At 51.6% G+C, this 19,848-nt stretch overlaps 1 protein-coding gene across 5 annotated transcripts in view; it reads left to right on the forward strand.

Annotated features, from left to right (window-relative positions):
* Positions 1-19,848, forward strand: part of PCSK6 (proprotein convertase subtilisin/kexin type 6) — a 181,310-nt gene that overhangs the window by 85,937 nt on the left and 75,525 nt on the right. For all 5 annotated transcript variants that reach the window (XM_057720346.1, XM_057720347.1, XM_057720349.1 and 2 more), the window contains 3 exons: positions 7,589-7,761; positions 13,255-13,467; positions 16,777-16,877. In XM_057720346.1, the coding sequence (XP_057576329.1) occupies positions 7,589-7,761; positions 13,255-13,467; positions 16,777-16,877 (487 nt within the window). The remainder of the gene's footprint in view (positions 1-7,588; positions 7,762-13,254; positions 13,468-16,776; positions 16,878-19,848) is intronic.

Below are 19,848 nucleotides of genomic sequence, written 5' to 3' on the forward strand. Positions count from 1 at the left end.
GTGGGCACTTGACAATAACATGTGGTCTGTTGTTGGGCAGAATTTTCTAAAAATGCTTATGAGAACCCGTTGGCTGATGGTGTTGAGTTCCTCCACATTCTTACTAATTTTCTGTCTGGCTGTTTTATCAAGTGTTGAGAGAGCATGTTTCCGAGTCTGGAAGGGTGGTGTTGGCTCCCCCTTTCCGGGCTCTGTCTTGTGACCCAGCCTTAGTGCCCTCTTTCATGGCGTGGGCCTCTGAATGAAGCCTGCCACTGCCCACTCCCAGCCCGGGCCCCACTCCCTGCTCCTCAGGCCCTGTTCCCCGCTTGGCAGCAGCCTCCTCCTCCTGGCCCTGCCTCCTCCTCTGGCCTCATCCCATCTGCTCACTGTCTTCCCACAGTTCCTCAGAGCATCTTGTCTGCCAGCCTTGTTTCCAGGGCTGTTACCGTTTTATTCATTTTCTTTACTTTTTCCTGTTATTTCTAAGGATTCAGGCCCTGGGTAGAGGTGGACCAAAGACTTGGTCTTCCTTTGTGGTCCGAGCTCCTTAATATTTTTATCGTGATGGTGCTAAGTGCTGTCACTGGTTGCTGTTAGTCACCAGATGCTGCACCAGACACATATACTCATCTGTACATCTAATCCTCAGAATGATTCTGCAAGTTGGATATTATTACAGCCACTTTACACCAGGGGTAACTGACAGCCGGAGAGGTTGCCTGCCACGTCCAGGTCCACACAGCTGCTGGAGGCAGAGCCAGGGCCTGCTGGCTGAAGCCTGGGTTGTCCCTTTGCAGCTCTGGCTCCCTGATACTGGGACACAGTGGTGAGCGAATGAGGAAAGCTGCCACCAAGCCCTGTGAGCAGGAACAGAAGCAGAAAGGAAGGGTCTGTGGTGTGCAAGGGTATTCTTTTCCTTGGTCTCATTCATATTCCTTCCAAAGATAATTCAGTCTCGCTTCCTCTAGGCCTCAAATGTACTAAGCGATGCTCTACATCCTTCCTCCGGTAATGAGGACAACATGAGAAGTGGAGGGAAAGGGTGGCGGGCCTCACCCTGTGCTCTCTCCTCACTTAACCTTTCTTTACTCTCTCACTCTGTTAACCTTTTTTTTTTTAAATACCAGCCCTGTTTTATTTTTCCCCGTCTTGCTCCCTGTAATACTCCTTCCCTCTTTCCCCATATGCTTCTGGTTGGCACTGGTGGTGGGTGGGCTCAGACTTGCTTGTACCCACCAGCCTCCTGCTTATCATCCTCATCCTCATCATCGCATCTGCCAGGTGAGCTCCATGGACAGGGCCCTCCCAGCCTTTGGGCTGTGGGTGTGAGCCCAGCGACTGCATGAGGTCCAGGAGGCTTTAGGGCCCCTCCCAGCACCCCGTGAGACAGGTTTTCTGGGGAGCCAGGTGTCCATCCCACACTGACCTGAGCAGAACTTGCTTGTCAGGGAACCAGCAGGGCAGGCAGTGAAGCCCTCGCCCCTTTTAACTTTAGCGGGCCTCTGGCTTTTGGCGAGTTGCTCCCCTGAGCAGATGCTTAACAAGATTCAGACACTTTCCTGACAGGACAGTGTCACCTGGAGCAAAGCCTGTTCTTCGTCCAGCTCAGAGAAGCACCCCTGGCCTGAGGGACAGATCCCAAGGCTGCTCGGGAGCACGGCCGTGGGTGGCTGCCAGGACCTCCTCCTGGCCTGGCAGATGCCCTGAAACCAAAAAGCTCCCTGCTCAGGCCTCACAAAGGAAGTGCATCTTTTCAGCCTGTTGACTGTTTCTGGGGAAAAAAAGTAAAACAGCAGCAGGCAATTCCTGTTGATGTTTTTGTTCCCTATTTTGACTGGGGAACTGAATCATGCTTTTCCTTTCATAAACATGAGAATGTTAAGTACATAACAGCTAAATTAATCCTTGCCCATAAATTAGTTAATTATGTTAATTCAGACTCAGAATTCAGTCTCATTAGCGTTGCCATTAAGCAGTTTAGGCTTATGAGCATTTTAAGAGGACAGTTTAAGCTACAGATTAATCTTCAAAGGCTCCAAGTGCATTTTCAACTGCAGGAGGATTTTAATGCCTTGGGAGTTTAGGGGGATTTAGTGACTGTGGGCAGCTGCAGCCCCCACATTCTCATCAAAGGCCCCCTGCCTGTTGGGTCTGGTACCCCGAGACTAAGAGGAGCCTTGGGAAGCTGGAGATGGACAAATGTGGTCATAGCCCGTCACCGTGTGTGGCTCCAGTGGCCATGCCCCACCCCCCCCAGAGGACAGGTGAGCAGGGCCTAGGCTACATGTCGGTCTTCCTGAAAGACAGGCAAGGGGAGAGCACAGGGAGCACATCCAAGCCTACGTGATGAGCGGGTGGCCTCTGTTCTGGTTGCTTTGACTGTCTTATCGCCACCATCTCCTGGCGTCCATCAAAGGCCAGCTCAGGGTGTGTGCTCACATCCTCGTCACAGGTGCGCGTCCTCTAGGGCTCCTCATGTCCTCACTTACAGGGCGGATAGTTGGGTGCCCCTCATACTCTTCTGTCCCCTGTCCCAAGCCGCCAGCTCTCACGTCGTCGCCTTGTTCTCTGGCCCCTGCTCCCTGATGGAGAAACCACGAAAGTCAGTCTGGATTGAAATATTTAGAGAATTGCTGAGATTCTTGCACTTTTTACCATTCTCTGAAATATGGGTTATGAAAGAGTAACCCGTTTTAAAATAGTTTTCATTATGATTTAGGTATGACAAGGCCCACAGATCAGGAGAAAGTGGCCCTTGAACAGAGTTTGTTACAGTTCCCAAGAGAACAGGTTACACCTGGCATGGAGGACACACAGGGAGGCACCGTCCGTCAGGAGGCAGAGGTAGTGAGGGGACCAGTGGGCAGCCTCTACTGTGGTCTCTGCAGGAAAGAGCAGGCAAGGTGGGGTGAGCCGGCTTAGAATGGGCTAGTTTAAATCATTTCAGGGCCGTGGGGCTTAGGGGTTGCCCCTGGTTGTCTGGTACCTGGTCCTGGGGTGATTAGGGCAGGTGGAGAGTAACCCCAAGTATAATTGCCCCTTAAAGGGGGTGGTTGGGGGTGTGAGCTCTGGATTGGTTAGTTTGCACAGCAGAGGTGTGCTCCTGGGACAGTTCTGGACCATCTCCAGGAACTGGACAGTGCTGGGGTGCAGGGGTGTCAGTCCTTCCAGGGTCAGCAAGGCCCTAAGATGTCAAAGCATCTGAATACAGAAAATAAGAGACCTGGTTCATGCAAGCCCTACCTAGGAGGGGCCCAGGGCTCTGTGGCAGGACAGGCCAGCGAGTTCACTGGGGTACCGCTGGCTCCAGCTGCATTTCCACCACAGAAGATTGGGAACCAAGCAGGAGGCTGCGGGTCTCCAGGCACTTCGTGTGACAAGGACAAGTGCAGATGTGCCTCACAACCCTGCCGACCAGGCCCCCTGGGTCCTAGAAGGAGTCTGTCGCGTGTGGGCATATTTAGAGATCTGAGAGCCATGTTTGTCTTAGACCATGATGAGAGTTAACAGAAATCTATTAGGTTTGCAGCATTGCTAAACAACTGTTGCAACCTGGGTTGGCCCAGAGTGGCTGTTGGTAGAACAGAATGTACTGTAGTTTTAGTGGGAAAAAAAGAAAAAAAAAACAAAAAAAAACCCCGAAAACCAATTCTCTGTGGGTTTACTAAGATAAACTCAGGATTAATGAGCAGAATTTGTTGGGGAGGCCTACTTGTCACACTCAGGAAGCTACAGTCTCATTTTACTTGCCACTGTTCATTGCTGTCACATTGCCCTTCGTTTGCTGAAGGCAAAATACATTACCTCTCAATAAGCAACACTGGGCCCCGTGTCCCGCTCCCCTGCCTCCCTGCAGATAACAGCCGGCTGACGGCTGACTTCACGTGCGCGCGCGCGTGTGTTCCTGTTTCCTTTTTTGGGGCTTATCAACAGAAATGTATTTTCTCTTGGTTCTGGAGGCTGTATGTCCAAGTTCAAGTGTTGGCAGATCTGGTTTTTTCCAAGGCCTCTCTCTAGAGGCCTGTTTCTCTCTGCGTCTTCTCCGCATGGTCATCCCTTGGTCTGTGTTGTCTGTGTCGGAATTTCCTCTTCTTAAGAGGACAACAGTCATGTTGGATGGGAGCCGACCCAGTGACCTCATTTCAGCTTAATTACCGCTTTAAAGACCCTGTCTCCAAATCTAGCACACTGATCTTCCCATTGCCTTTGAACATGGAACTTCTTCAGGACGTTTTCAGGAGAAATTCTGTGTCTCTGGCTGCTTCACATGGTCGTCTGCACGTCCACAGGGTTGCCTCACCTTATACAAGCCTGTGGTTTGCAAAGTGGCACCATAAATTAGGAGTGGGGGAGGGGAGGAAGGACAGGTCAGTATGAAAAACGTGTGGTTGGTTTTCTTCACTTCATCAAGAGACTTGTAAAATCATTGCTTTCATCAGGGTCTCCTGGGGCCTTGAAACTGTCATTGGGTGCAGGCCAGTTTATGGAAAGTTATTGTTTCCTGCGAGGCAAGCTGTGTGATTCTTCCCTGAGGGGCTGAGCACTGGCAGCACTCACAGTGGTCCACCCCATCGCAAACCCGTCGGGTCCTGCAAAGCCCGGTCCTCCTCCTCCTCACACTCCTCCCACCTGGTCCCACAGACTGGCCCTCAGAGCGGACGGGTCACTCCTGCTCCGTCCTGCCATGGGAACCCTGAACCCTGCTTGCTGCCGGGTCATGAGCACGCTGACAACTGGGACTTGATCTGCCATCCAGAGGATTTGTCCACATGAGTTTCGTACCTGACAATTTATGGGAAAGGGGTCTTTATTGTTTCATTGGAGAAATGACTGTTTTCTTCAGTTTGGCATTTCCAGAGAACCATTCACATTTAAAACTACTATTGGAACAGCAGGTGTCCACTGAAAATATTTTCCTTTTCCTTATTGGCAGCTTGTCAGTGTTGGGGAAATAGATGATTCATTAAAATCTAAATACGTTATGCCTTCTTCTTCACACATCAGTCACCCTTCCTCCAACATCAAGAGCCTGTGAGAGGTGTTGGGAAGGCATTCTGGTCTCATGTTTTTACTTATTTTGGATGTCTTCTGGCGTCTCATTCTTGTTCAAAAAGAGGCATCACACCACCTATCACTGGTGTGGGGAAGCCCTAGGATAGCAGGTTATATATCACCACTAGGACATCAGCATTGGTTTTGGCTACCAGTGTGACCGGCAGGGTCTCTTGCCCTGGAAAAATCCATTGCCAAATATAAGGGCATAAAGAAAGCACCTGCCATTTCTCAAAAAGCACGGGGCACCAAGGCCTCAACAAATATTTAATCCTTCCGACTACCCTGGCGGGTAAGTTTTATGGAAAACAAGGGCCGGACAGTTTGAGTCCCTGGCCCAGGGTCACACTCAGCTGAGATGAGATTCCACCCCAGGACTGTCTAACCCCTGCTTTCCCACCCTACCCCGCTGCTCTTTATCTTGCCTGGGGTTACAGCCCCTCCTTGGGGTTTGTGGCTCCAAGAGCCCCGGGGCCCAGTGTCTCTGACAACAGCCAAGGAGACAGAGGCCCTGGGCGCACAGATCAGCGACTGGGAAGGATGGTGCTTGGGGCAACTCTGACTCCTCTCATCCACCCAGAAACTAGAAAGTAGAAAGCACTGTGAGCTGATGATGCAGCAGAGGTGGCCCTGCCCCACAACAGATGCTGACAAACCCAGAAAAGATTCGGCCCCGTTATAACCCCCTTGATCTTCAAAGGGAAATTGGCTCTTACTCTACTGAAATGAAGAACCTCTGTTTATCAAGACACCATAAACAAAATGGGAAGACAAGGCATCAGCTGGGAGAAGATGTTTATAACATACGTAGCCAAATAAGGATGAATTCCCAGTACAAGCAAAGCTAAGCAGTGTATTATTTAAGCATGCATCCACTTGTATTAGAACACCTGTTTTTAAAGGCAATGGAAAGACGAGTCCAAAATTCTGATCAGTTTCCTCTGAGGGGCAGGGCCTGGGTCGAGGCCCCAGTGGTTCAGGTTCATGTTTTCCCTGGATGGAGGTTCATGTGTGTCTGTTACTTTATTAGGCTTTATAACTAACATGTGTGTGCCAGGCAATCCTTCATACATGTCAATTAGTAAATGTTTTAAAAATAAAGATAAAAAGTAGTTATTAACCACCCCTGGAGGTAGGTTTCACTCTCGTGGTTTTTAGAGATGGAGTCAGACTAGCTGCTGACAACACACTGGGCACTCACTGCACACCAGGCACTTTATAGGAAATGTCTTTTTTAGCGTTTATGACACCTCTGTAGATACAACAACTCTCATCATTACGGTTTATTTATTTATTTATTTTATAAATTTATTTATTTGTATATTGGCTGCATTGGGTCTTCGTTGCTGCACACCGTCTAATGGGGGCTACTCTTTACCGCAGTGCACGGGCTCCCCGTTGCGGTGGCCTCTGCTGTTGCAGAGCACAGGCTCCAGGTGCGTGGGCCCCAGCAGTTGTGGTGCACGGGCTCAGCTGCTCCGCGGCATGGCATGTGGAAACCTCCCGGACCAGGGATTGAACCCATGTCCTCTGCATTGGCAGGCAGACTCCCAAACACTGTGCCACCTGGGAGGTCCATCATTACGGTGTATAGAAAACAAGCTTAGGGAGTTGAGGTGGCTCCCACCATCACTAACTGGTCATGACTGGTCGTCAAGGCTGGGCTCTCCCCGGCGGCTTGCCCCATGTCCCTCCTGTGGGTGGGGGGTGACCAGACGTCCGCCCCCACTTGTCTTGTGCCACCATCTCCATGTCTGAATGATGATGGTGTCCCCGTGCTGTCTTACTGCCAGGCACCTGAGGTTCCGGATCATTCGGGCAGTCATAGACCAGGAGTCCCAAACCACAGACAGTTACCTCCCACAGTTCTGGAGACTAGAAGTCCGAGATCAAGGCACCAGCCCAGTGGTTCCCTGTGAGGTCCATGTGGCGCCTGGCAGACAGCCACCGTCTGTGTCCTCACGTGCTGGAAGAGACAGGAAGCCAGCTAAGGGTGCTGATCCTGCCCTGGGTCACCTCCTGACCTCACCTAAACCTAGTTACTTCCTGAAAGTCCCGTTTCCAGATACCCTCACATTGGGGGTTAGGGCTCCAACATATGAATCTGGGGGGACACAAGCGTTCAGTCCATAGCAGGCAGAGAAGAGGGAAAGGGAAATGGATGGAGAGCTGGCAGGTAAAGCGGGTGGTGTTGAAGTCTATCTCTGCTTCTCACTTTTAAGCCTGTCCAGCTATAAGGAGCTGGTTCTCTGATGACCTCAGCACCCCCTCGGCAAGCGCCCATGTGGCTGTGAGCACTCTTGTTGAATTTCTGATATTGCCCGGACCTAATGTCACTCTTTTTTTGCCATAAATTTCTTTGATGTTGTGTTTGAGTACAACTTCCAGGCTCTCAGAGCAGGAGTTTCCAGTAGCTTGGTGTCCCAGGTAAGCATGGGGCCTGGGTGCTGTGCTCAGTGCCCCAGACAGCTGCACAGGGACCGCAGTCCATGCAGGGACTAGTGTCCGCAGGGGAACCAGATTCCGCATGGCTCTCACAGACCTGTGCTTCCAGGTATCCGCATGCTGGATGGAGACGTGACCGACGTGGTGGAGGCCAAGTCCCTGGGCATCAGACCCAACTACATCGACATCTACAGCGCGAGCTGGGGGCCAGATGATGACGGGAAGACGGTGGACGGGCCTGGCCGACTGGCCAGACAGGCCTTCGAGTACGGGATTAAAAAGGTGTGAGTCACCCAGAGCTGCAGGGGAGCCTCGTGGTTGAGGGGTAGGAATAGTGAAAATATTTAACAACTAAAAACCAGAGGAAATAAAGAAGCCGAAAAGATAATATTAAAAATACTCTCAATCCTACAAACCCAAAGATTGTCTTGCGAACACTCTTTTAACTCTTCTCTGCACATAGAAGGAACTGGGTTCACTCACCTTTTTAAGAAACAAATGTGGGACCATCTTCATGCTGTTTTGCAGTATATCTTATTAAGTAACCAACATGTCATATAGGTAAGAATAAATCTTATGTAAGTAACAATAGAAAAACTTGAGGGACTTCCCTGGTGGTCCAGTGGTTAAGATTCCGAGCTTCCAATGCAGGGTGTGTGGGTTTGATCCCTGGTTGGGGAACTAAGATCCCACATGCTGTGTGGCATGGCCTAAATAAATAAATAAAATTAAAAAATAAATAAATAAATTTGAGCAGCATACACACAAAATCAGAGTAACACAGGGGAGAGCTCCAAAGCAGGCCGGGGATGGTGCCAGGACCAAAGCAAGGGAGGTCATTTGGGAGCTCAGGGAAGTGGCCGTCCACCAAGCAGAGCAGAAGGATGTCACAGAAGGACGTCACCTCGTTACAGAGTAGTTGTTAACAAAAGTACCAGCTGGTCACTCACCAACCCCTAGGCTCTGTTTTGGAGTCTGACACCCCTTGGCTAAGGGGCGTGTGCAGGGGAAGGGGGTGGTCCTAGACTGACCACGAGGCCTGTTATTGAGCCTGTGCAGGTGGAAGGGGTGTCTGGGCCTTGGCCCACCTGCCCACAGGAATCCCCAGCCGTGGAGCTCTCTGCATCTATCAGGGGAGTGTGCTCGCCTAGCTCCCCCAAAGCAGCAGGTCTCAGCCATGTTCCCGCCCTGCCAGCTCGCACCCCAGTGTGTTTAGGATGTCTGGGTGGACCCCACCAGGGGCTTCACAGAGCAAACATCTGAGCACGGGCTTCCACCCACAGGCTGAGGGGGAGCAGGGGAGGCTGCCAGGGTCCTCCTGGGAGGCCCAGCCCAGTCACTCTGTGGTCATCAGTTCTGGGTCCCTGTGAGTCAGGAAAGCCGGGGGAAGGAGTGGGTACTGGAGTTGACCCAGCTCTTACAAGCAGGGTGGCAAGGCAGATTTCTGGGCAAGGATAGCTTCTTGGAGCAGACACAGGGCTGTGGTCAGCATCCGGGTGGCCCTGGGCAGCCTGGCGATGCTGGCAGGGTTGGGGCAGGAAGCCTAGCATCCCCAAGGTAGGGTTTATACCTCTGAGTTCTACTGGAGACAGGACAGTGGGGCTGGGTCAAGCCATTTTATTATCGATATATTTTTAAACATTTAAAAAAAAATTTTTATCTTATTGTAAACTATGCATGATTAAAACATGGTTAATAAATAGCTAGCAAATCAAATAGTACAGAGGATTATAGTGAAAGCAGCCCTTATCTCCCTCTGCCCATCCCCCCATGGTGCCCCACAGAGCAGCAATCTTTTTTAACTCTGCTTATGATTTCCTTTGTTTAAATAATATGATTTGGTTGCTTTTCTGGATGTATTGCATTTGGTCACTTTCTACTAATTTCCTTTTATTGCGGTGGCGTGTTTATCTCTTAGAATGTTCCCAACCTCAGACACTGTGGTCCTGCACCTCTGGGCCAGGTGAGCCTGGCCTGGACCTCCTCCCAGGGATGAGATGCTGCTCCACAAGTGCTCCGCTGCTTCTCCTGCTGACCGCTCAGGGCTTGAATGTCTGAGAAGCGAGTGACCAAAAGAGGGGCATCCGTTCTTACGTCCCTCAGAGCTCTGTACACACCCTGACACTGAGTGATAGGAAAGGAAAAGAGGAGAAGCAGTGTAGACATGCAACACAGCGAAAGCATTTGAGGGGATTCCCTGGTAGTCCAGTGGCTAGGACTCCACACTTCCACTGCAGGGGGCAGGGGTTCCATCCACAGAGAGAGAGAGAGATAGATAGACAGACAGACAGACAGACAGATAAAGCAAGCAAGCAAGCAAGCATTTGCCCTTGTGCTCATGCTCAGGACACCGGACAGCCTCCTTTGTCCCCATGACTCCCAAGAAAACACAAAGGCTGCTTTGATCAGGTTGCTGAGCAGCTGAGCTGCTCCAGGTGCTGGCCCAGAGATGCTGGACGGTTCGGGCGTGACCCAGTCAGGTGCTGCTGAATGTGCACATCTTGTCATCCCAATACTCAGCTTCCCCCACCCAAGCTGGGTCACTTGAGTTTCACTCATGATAACAAGTGAAACCTCTTAAAATTTTATCTAAAGTTAGAGATTGCATTTTCTGCATGGAAGATAGTGCTTTGAATGGTGTGAATCCTGAATGTCTGTCATTTCTATGAGATAATTTTAAAGATCTGGAGATCTTAGGATGGGGCCCTGTGTTTCTGGGAGAGGTGATGGTCGTTTGGGTTCCCGACCTCACTTAGGTTTGTGTAGGTAGAGCCCGTGCAGAGTTTGGAGAGTCAGGAGCTGCAGGGGCTCTGCATCCTGAACTCCGAGCAGCACCGGCTTCCTCCAGCTCTCGGGGGTGTGGAAGGTGCAGAGAGGACCATGTGGTTCCCTGCCATTCTTGTCACAGTTTCTTGAAATACTGAGGTCATTTTATTTTTTTTTAGTCATTCTGAATAAAATATGTCATATAGGGAGCCTTAAATTGCAGCTGTCTGAAGCTGTCACTGAACATCCTCCTAGAAATTTAATGATCTCAAACCAAACCACTCTCTCCCATCTTTTTCCTCCTCGATGCCTGTTTGTCACACACAGCCTTTTTCTGTAAAATCTGACGTCATCTTAGGTATATGGTGCAGGTTGGTGTTAGGAGACGTCAGGGGCCATACTTTGGCATAAAGATGTGTTTGATGTTGGTCCTCACGGGGCTTGTCACTCAGAAGGGGAGAGTCCGCGTCACTGTGGCTGAAGGCACTGGCCTTGTCCAGATGCCGAACATTCACTAGCCCTCTTGAGTCCATGGATGAGCTCTGTGATTCCCAAGCAAGATGCTGAAATACGTTCCGATGGGATTGAGGTGGTGGCTTCCTGAACAGAAGTGCAAGTTCACAGCTGGGATTGAAACGTCGCCTAGAGCCTCCGTCCTGTGGCTTCCACGTGAATGGAAGACCTGGGAAGTGAAAATGCAGTCCTCAGAGGCAGCTCAGACCTGGGTGTTTCCTCGGCCTCATCCCCACATTCTCTTTCTAGGAAACTGTTTTCAGAAGGGAGAGAGGCTCTGGATGCCTTGACGTCCGTGAGAACTCATGGGTCCGTGGTACCTGCAATGGGGAGGTGAAGAGATGCAAGTCTTTGGCATTTAGGCCCCTGTTATTCAAAGGGGGTCCCAAGCAGCAGGGCTGGCATCACCTGGGAGCTTGTCAGAAGTGCAGAGTCTCGGGCTCAGCCGCTCCAGGTCTGAGTCTTGGACCAGCCGAGCCTGAGTCTGCTGTGTAGCCCGATCCCCTGGGGATTCTCCTCGCACCTGTGAGAACTGCTCTTTGAGGCTGTTCTCTGTGCTGCTGGAGCAGTAAGGTCACTTGCCCCACTTTGCAAAACAAAAGCCTTTTATGAATACTTTGGAGTGGGTTGAGGCGTTGGAGGTGAAAGTGTCTTAGACATGATTCTTGTGAAATAAAGATAGGCTCTGATGGGTTCAACAGCTTTTCATTCAGATTTTCACTGCTTTGAGTGAGCTTTTCTTTTTTTAAGATTTTCTTTTCTTTTTCCTTAAAGGTATTTTGTTTATTTATTTTTTTGGCTGTGTTGCGTCTTCGTTGCTGCGCGTGGGCTTTCGCTCGTTGTGGTGAGCAGGGACTACTCTTCATTGGAGTGTGGGGGCTTCTCAGTGCGGTGGCTTGTCTTGTTGTGGAACACAGGCTCTAGGTGCCTGGGCTTCAGGAGTTGTGGCTCATGGGTTCCAGAGCACAGACTCAGTAGTTGTGACACATGGGCTTAGTTGCTCCACGGCATGTGGGATCTTCCCTGCCCAGGGATCAAACCCATGTCCCCTGCATTGGCAGGTGGATTCTTAACCACTGCGCCACCAGGAAAGTCCTGAGAGAGCTTCTGATTAATCTTTTCCTGCAGGTAGTTAAATGCACAGACACACCCATGTCCTTAGTCCTTTGTGCCTTTCTTTCAGAAGGTTGCGCTTTCTGCTGACTGTGTGAGTAACCTTGCTGTCGAACCCTTGGCCGTTCCGACAGGATGTGGAAAGCGGAGTGGATGAGGCAGCTTTGAGCCCCAGGTCTAGGCCATCTCTTGAGCCTCAGGTTGGAACTGGCGGGGGTGTCGGAGTGAAGGTGGGCACAAAGGGTGGGGACCTGGGGTCTGCTTGGTCCAGAAGCGGGGTATTCTGGTGCTTCCGGAGCAGGTGGGTACCCTCAGTCCAGGCGGACTTGAGCTCCAATGGTGTTTCGGGCTTCCTGTCAGAAGCAGGGCTTTGGTCGGGCTACAGGGAATTGAAGAGTTTTGTTGAAATTTTTGTGTGAATTGGCCAGTTGTCGGGTGTAAGTATTGGTTTCCTCCCGCGTGTTTGGACAGGACGATCCTTGGCAAGGAGGCTGGAGCCACAGCCCACGTGGAGATGGGTGTTGGCACCGCTCTCTGGGACGGGCTGTGCCCACCAACAGGTCTGGGCTTTTGGACCAAATGTGTGGGTTCCATCTTGGAACTGGTGCTCTTCTTAAGCTGGTGTTTGTGGCTGGGATGAGATTGGTTGGTCCTGTGGGTGTGGGATGGAGCAGCTGTGGGAGCTGCCCCGACCCGCCACTGTCTTCCAGAGACTTGCTTTCACGAGTGTGTCCTTAAACTGAAAACCTACACACAGGTGAAGCCGCTGGCCTTGGCTGCGCTTGACAGCATGACCGCGTCAACGCTGACCCACAGGGAGGCCCGGGGCACTCACCTAGGACGGCTGGACGTTCTGGCCCTTGGCCCTTGTTTCTGCAAATCCTGGGCCCACCTGCTTTTCAAAGAGTTTGCTCTCTGGGAAGGGTGCTTCTGCAGCTGGGTTTTCAGGAACTTTCATCCTCTTCCTCCCAGGACCAGTTCTCTCGTTCCAGAAAAATTAACGTCATAAATTGAGCCGTCAGCTTTCATCTCCGTGTACTTGGGGCACTGCTTGGTCTTTCTGATTGTGGGTCATTACAGTGGAAATTACTGGTTTTGCTCTGGGACAGAACAGCTTGTGTGAAGGCGTTGATTTTCCATGAAGAACAGGGGACACTTTCTGGGCCAGCTCTTCAGTGCGATGCTGTGATTATACGGTGTCAAGGCTGTTGCCACAGACACTCTATTAAAATCAAAACGGAGCCCACAAACCATGCACTCGGTGGCCTCCATCTGGTCTGAATACATCCTCCTCAGCCCCCTCTTTGGAAGGGGGGCGGCACAGGGCTGGGGTGAGACCAGCCGGGGGTCTGTGAGGGCTGACCCCTGTCCTCTCCCCTCCAGGGCCGGCAGGGCCTGGGCTCAATTTTCGTCTGGGCATCAGGGAATGGTGGCCGCGAGGGGGACCACTGCTCCTGCGACGGCTACACCAACAGCATCTACACCATCTCCGTGAGCAGCACCACTGAGAACGGCTACAAGCCCTGGTACCTGGAGGAGTGCGCATCTACCCTGGCCACCACCTACAGTAGCGGAGCCTTCTACGAGCGCAAAATCGTGAGTCCTTGGCAGAACCCCGGGGGGGTGAGCTCCTTGTCCTTCTTCCAAGAGGATGGGCGAGTCAGGGCAGTGTGTACCTGGCCCCAGGCCCAGCCTTGCCATCAGGGAACTGGTTGTGCCTCGAGGTAAACCCCAGGCCCTTGGCAACCTTCCTCGGACCCTGCCTTTCTAATTTTGTCACAAAATACCAACTAAAACCCTCTCTGGCTGTAGGGATCTAAAAATACCCTTTAAGAAGGGGGTGCATTCTCAGCACAGTGTCTTATTTTAGCTTTCTACATTCTGTGGTCACATCGCTTGGGATCCAACTGGCCAGTTCAGTTTCAATGTGCAAAACAGAGTGAGAGGAAAGTCTTAGTTTTATACTGAAACATTTTAGAAATCTGAGTGTCCTAGGTGTTCCCTTCCTCACAAAAGGACTTTTCCAGACTTTAGGTTGAGAGGGGTTTCTGTCGGTTACACTCACTTCAATGAACATGAGTGCAGTTTATCTTTTAAAAAGTAACCTTTAGTTTAGTAATGGGTGACGTTTGTGCTTGCTCCTTCCCTGCGTGCTTTCCTACTTTAAAAAATGTACGAGGGGAGGGTTTCAAGTTGAAGTCAACACAGAATTCAAATGCACAGTCGTTAAGTTGGATTTTAGACGTTTAGAAAATGAGGCCGTAGAGCTGGCCAGATGTGGTTTAACCTGAAAGCTCGCTGGCGTCTTTTCATTTCTCCCGCTGCCAGGTCACATCTTTAGACATTATTTGCAGACGTATTTTTACATTTTTCTGCGGGAGCGTACAGGCTTCCCATTCGCTGCTTTGCTCTGCACCAGTGGGAAGGTCAGCCGCAATCCTCCTGCCACCAGCCTGGCAGTGGCCTGGGCTGGTTCACGAAGGTATTCGTTTAACTTATTTTCCTTTGCTACTGGAGTATGTGCCCTTGGGACAGGGCTGAGATTCTGAATGGTGTCCTGTTCATTTAGGAATCTAGCTCTTTGGAGCATGGACTTGCTGGAACCTGACGGAGGCCTGGGCTGGAGGGGCAGGGGGGCGCTGTGTGCCTGGGGCTCTGTAGGGGTGGACGCCGTTCCCCATCCCTGGGAACAGGGCTTGCAGCTTTATTTGCTTAATTGATTGCACGGTGTGTGCGTGTGTACACGTGCACACGTGGGCACATGCCTTAGCTAAAAAATGCCTTAGTTTCTTTTTCTTTTTTTAAAAAAACTCTCTGAGCCCTAATGTATGTTAAGAAGGATGTTGTTAGGCAGAGGGTGAAAGAGAAAATCACACTCCATTGCAGCTGCTGTCCTGGAGCTCCTCCCTGGTGGTATGGGTCGTGGGGTTCTTTTTTTTTGAATTTTTCAACTCAGCCAGGCCAGGTGTTTGCTCTGAGTCCCTTAGAGACCCTTAGGGGATGAGCCCCCACTCTGGATGGTGGGCAGCTTGCATCTGCGTGTTTGGGCAGGTGTCCGTGGAAATCGGAGCTCGAGCCCCTCGTCCTCTTCATTCCTCTCGTCTGAGTGCCGACCAGCGAGGGTTTCCTGGTGCTGAGACAAGGTTCGAGATCAAATAAGTCACAGCTAAAGCGGCATCTCTCCCTCACAGACTCACTCACTAAACACGGCCATGTCCCAAGCAGGATACTGGGTCTCTGGAGGGGGCTGCCCACCTTGGTTCAGCCATCCCCTCCCTGCGGGGAGGCCCCTCTGCTCACTCCCCTTTCTCTGAGGCTGGCGAGCCAGCCACGGGCCTCACCTGCTTTTGGGAGCTTGGTCTCCTGCCCACACACTCTCAGTTTCCCTCACTGACCGCGTTTGACTGAGTACAGGTGTGTGCCAGGTGCCAGCTGTGCTTTCACAGAAGATCTGTGAGGGACGTGCCATGAAGTCCATTTGCAGATGAAGATCCTGGGGTCCGATAGGTTGCATCCTCATCCCTGCTCCCTTGCCCTCAGCTGCCCTCCCCAGTGTCAGAGTCCTGCTGAACGAGGAGGAGGGAGAAGGTTGGTCTCCGCCCACGTTCCTGTTGACTCTTCCTCTGTGTGTGTGTGACACGGGCTGAATCCCTCTCACTGGGTGATGGTTGGCCCATCTGAATCGTGTTGAAGGAGGATGCGCATTTGGAAGAGAATCTGGAATGTTAGTACGGGGGACATTCTTAAGGGTTTTGCAGATGGGCTGCTGGAGCCTCGCAGTTGGTGGGTGTATTAGTCTCCTATTGCTGTCATAACACATCATCCCAGACTTCACAGCGGGAAACGGCACAGCTGTGTCATGTCACAGCTCTGTGGGGCAGAAGTGCTGCAGCCTCCACTGTGTCTGTGTTCTGGGTCTCACGAGGCTGACATCCAGGTGTTGGCCGGGCTGCGTTCCTTTCCAGAGGCTGGAGGGGAGAACCCGTTCATCGCTCATCCAGGGTGTTGGCAGACCTTAGTTCCTTGTGGTTATAGGACTGAGCTCCTGTTTCCTTGTGGGCTGGCTGCCGAGGGCTGTTCCCAGCTTCTGCAGGCCACCCACGCTCCTGGCTGTGTCCCCCCAGGCCCTTTCCAAGGCCAGCAGCAAGGGTCAGGTCCCTCTTAAGCCTCATCTCTCTGACAGGCTTTTGCCGGCTAGATAATCCAGGATAAATCCCCAATTTATGGTCAGCTGATTAGCAGCCTTAGTTCCATCTGCAAAATGCACGGGAGTCGCACTAGGGCCAGAGTCCCATCCAGCACAGCAGGCGTCTCCCAGCTGTACCCACACATGCTTCTCCGTTTCAGTTCAAAGGGAGGATGCAGTGAGGCCATGCCACGGTGAGGCCCAGAATCCGTGTCCCACCCCACCCAGAGGACCCTCCGTGTGTAGCTCCTGCTGCAGACAGAACTGGGTGCTTCTGGGACACTGTCAGCTACCTGGGAGGACGTCCTGGTGGAGAATGGTCTGTGACCTTCTCTGACTGATCCCTGACCTCTGGCGCATGGCAGAGATGCCCTTTGGGCCACCTGGCACCTACATGTGTTTCCCACTGCTCTGAAGTCGGGGTGACTTGGGGCTCATTGACAGGGAGGTCTTAGCAGGGGGTCTTGCCGCAGAGGTCCCTCTGTTTCATTCTGTCTCTCTGTTGATATCGAGGCTCATCTGGTGGGGGTGTGTGACCTTGACCCCCTGTTCCCACCCCACTCTCAGCCTGTTGATGCAGGGGGTGCCAGACACGCGGAAACCTCCATTGCTGAGGTGTGTCTGCATAGCACCTCTTCTGTCCCTGGGTCAAGGTCACGCCTGCCCAGGGACAGCGTCCTGAGCAGCCTCTGACCCAGCCGCTTGCTGCCCCCGCCCAGGTCACCACGGATCTGCGGCAGCGCTGCACTGATGGCCACACCGGGACCTCGGTTTCGGCCCCCATGGTGGCCGGCATCATCGCCTTGGCGCTGGAAGCAAAGTAAGTTCCTACTGCCTTCCCTTTTCCTTTTTTTCTTTTCTTTTTTGAAAAGAGTTTTTAATGTGTCAAAATACACATAATGCAAAATGTACCATTTAGACCATTTTAAGTGTGAAGTTCATGAAGTACATTCACTGTTGAGTGACCATCACTGCCAACCACATGCAGAACATCTTCGTCTGCCCAGACTGAAGCCCTGCACCCATCAGACAGCTCCCTGCATGCTCTGCTGGGGCTGCCGTCATGAAACACCACAGATGGAGCTTAAACAACAGGAATGTACGATCTCACAGTTTTGGAGGCCGGAGGTCTAAGATCGCAGTGTTGGCCAGGCTGGTTTCCTCTGAGGCCTCTTTTCTTAGCCTGTCAGTGGCCACCTTCCTGTGTCCTCACGTGGCCTTCTCTGTGTGTGTGTGTGTTTCGATCCTTATATAAGGACACGAGTCATGTTGGATCAGGGCCCCCCTAATGACCCCGTTTCACCTTAATCACCTCTCGACAGACCCCATCTCCAAATGCGGTCATGTCTGACGTCCTGGGAGTCAGGGCCTCAATGTGTGAATCTGGGGGCAGGGGACACAGTTCAGCCCGTAACACTCCACATTTCCCCCTCCCCAGCTCCTGGCAACCGTGGTGCTAGTTTCTGTCTTTATGAATTTGACTCCTCTCGGAACTTCAAATGAGTGGGGTCACACAAGGTTAGTCCTTCTGTGTCTGGCGTGCTTCACTCAGCACAGTGTCCTCCAGGTTCATCCGTGTCGTAGCAGCTGTCAGGATTTCTTCCTTTTCCAGGCTGTCTGCAATGGGCGTGAAGTGGCTCTTTGCCTTCTCTCCTGTTTTCAAGCTCATGGTCTCCTGCCCTCCATAGGGGCACAGGGAGCCGGGGGACCTGAACCCCAAGCCTGCCTCCTGCCCTGCACCGCACCCCCAGGCCATACTTTAGGCTGATACAGCTGCTCTTTGTCAACTTCATTTCATAAGTTGACAGTACAGTGGTGATGACATCTGCTTTAAGTGGAATAAAAACGCTTGTGTTGTCAGTGTGTGGATGGCTCAGAAGAAGGGAGGCTACTACACATACAGTCACGGGGTCAGAACAGATTTTAGTTTAAATATCAAAACTGGCTCAAAGCAACCCCCCTCCCCCCCCCTTTTGAAGAAGTCATTGGCTGCAGATGAGATTTTGAATGATTCAGAAGTCATGTTTAGGTTGCTGCAATCCTTCTAATTATATATGTTTGCTGGTTGATTTGCATCAGGCGAAAGAGCATAAAACTCAAATGCTATCCATTTCACAAAGAAACAGCTAAATATGTTTGATTTTCAGGCCAAAATATTAGCTTATGTGTCCTGAGGTTCATTTAAAAAACACTAAATAGTTGCTTGTGGGGAAAGTTGCTTCCACATTGCTTGGTGATTCATTGTTTTATATTTTCTTTCCCCCTTATTGGAAACAAGCAAGGAGTTTTGTTAGTTGAAACTAAATAGAAAACAACCCCATTTCGTGCTGGATTGTCCCATTAAACTTGGCCTGTGGACTCATGAACTCCCCAGTCGCCATCTTCCTCATCATTTTAGGTGGTCCTCAGAATTTTACAGGTGGCAAGTCAAGCACATGTCATTGGAAACAGCGTCCACTTAGAGCATTTAAGCGCATAGGGTTGGTCCAGGAAGAAAAGACGTGTAACCAGGGGTGCTTCCAGCCTCAGCTGAGGGGCTTTGGAGGCTGGGGTCGCTTGAGGGTCTGGACAGCTGCTCACATGTGCAGCATCTTCCACTGTGGAAGAAGGCCAGGTAAACCAGGCCACCTGGGGCGACAAGCTCTCAGGGGTGCAGGAGGCCTGCAGGCAGCGTGTAATAGGATGCAAGAAGAGCCTCATGTGTGAGAACTACCCCAAGGCCACCCCTTGGTTTGGGGCGGCCTTGGGGTGTCCCATCAACCCCTTCTTCATTTAAAAAAACACTTTAAGCACCATTTCTTAGACATGTTTCCATACAACTATATTTGTGATATTATTACTGTCATCAAAAATGAAATGGATTTCCTCCCAGTAAGGCAGTTTCTCGCATCCTCCCTTTCTGGACCCTTTTTGTCATCCGCTCTGAAGCCCAGGCTTCCTGGTGCCTATTGTGAGCTCCCGTGGAGCCAGCTTTCTCTATCCTTGATGGGCCCCGCAGATGTGAGCGGTGATGAGCCTGGCCAAGCAAGGGAAAGGGCAGCAGGAACGTCTGCCGCCTGGACTCCAGAGCCTGTGCCTGCGCCTCTTCATCAGAGGGCAAGGCCGTGGGCCCCTCAGGACCCCAGGTTCCTTCTCTAACAGTGCGGCTGGCTGTGGTCCTGGGTGGTGGGGGGCAGGTCAACTTGTGCCGAGAAAAGGTCTGAAAACGACTGGACTGGTGGGAACCGTTGGGACGAGGCAGCCAAGAGGCCAGTGATTGTCCGGGGACCAGCACAGTGGCGAGAACGTGATGGAGAAATCAGGGGAGGCCAGGGCTGGACCCGGAGAGCAAGATTCCTGGGGAGGAGTACACAGGTCCCCAGGACTCAAGCCACAGGTGGGCTTCTAGTAGGAAAGCAGGCAAAGGGGGAGCATTGTTGGGAAAGTAAAATAGTGCAGCTGCTGTGAAAAACAGTGATGGCTCCTCAAAAAAATGAAACAAAGAATTACCATATGATTTAACAATTCAGCTTGTGAGTGTGCACCCAAAAGGATTGAGAGCAGAGACTCAAAGAAATCTTTATACCCATGCTCCTAGCAGCATTGCTCACAGCAGCAGGAGGTGGAAGCGCCCCAGACGTCCATGGATAGATGAGTGTGGTCTGTACAGACAATGGAATGTCATTTGGCTTGAGACGGAAGGAGGTTCTGACACCTGTGGCCACGTGAATGAACCTGCAGGACGTTATGTTGAGTGAACTAAGCCAGTCACAGAAGGACAGATACCGGGTGACTGCACTTGTGTGAGGCGC

The sequence above is a fragment of the Hippopotamus amphibius genome, chromosome 2, assembly GCF_030028045.1.
Source record: "Hippopotamus amphibius kiboko isolate mHipAmp2 chromosome 2, mHipAmp2.hap2, whole genome shotgun sequence".
Taxonomy (NCBI): Eukaryota; Metazoa; Chordata; class Mammalia; order Artiodactyla; family Hippopotamidae; genus Hippopotamus; species Hippopotamus amphibius.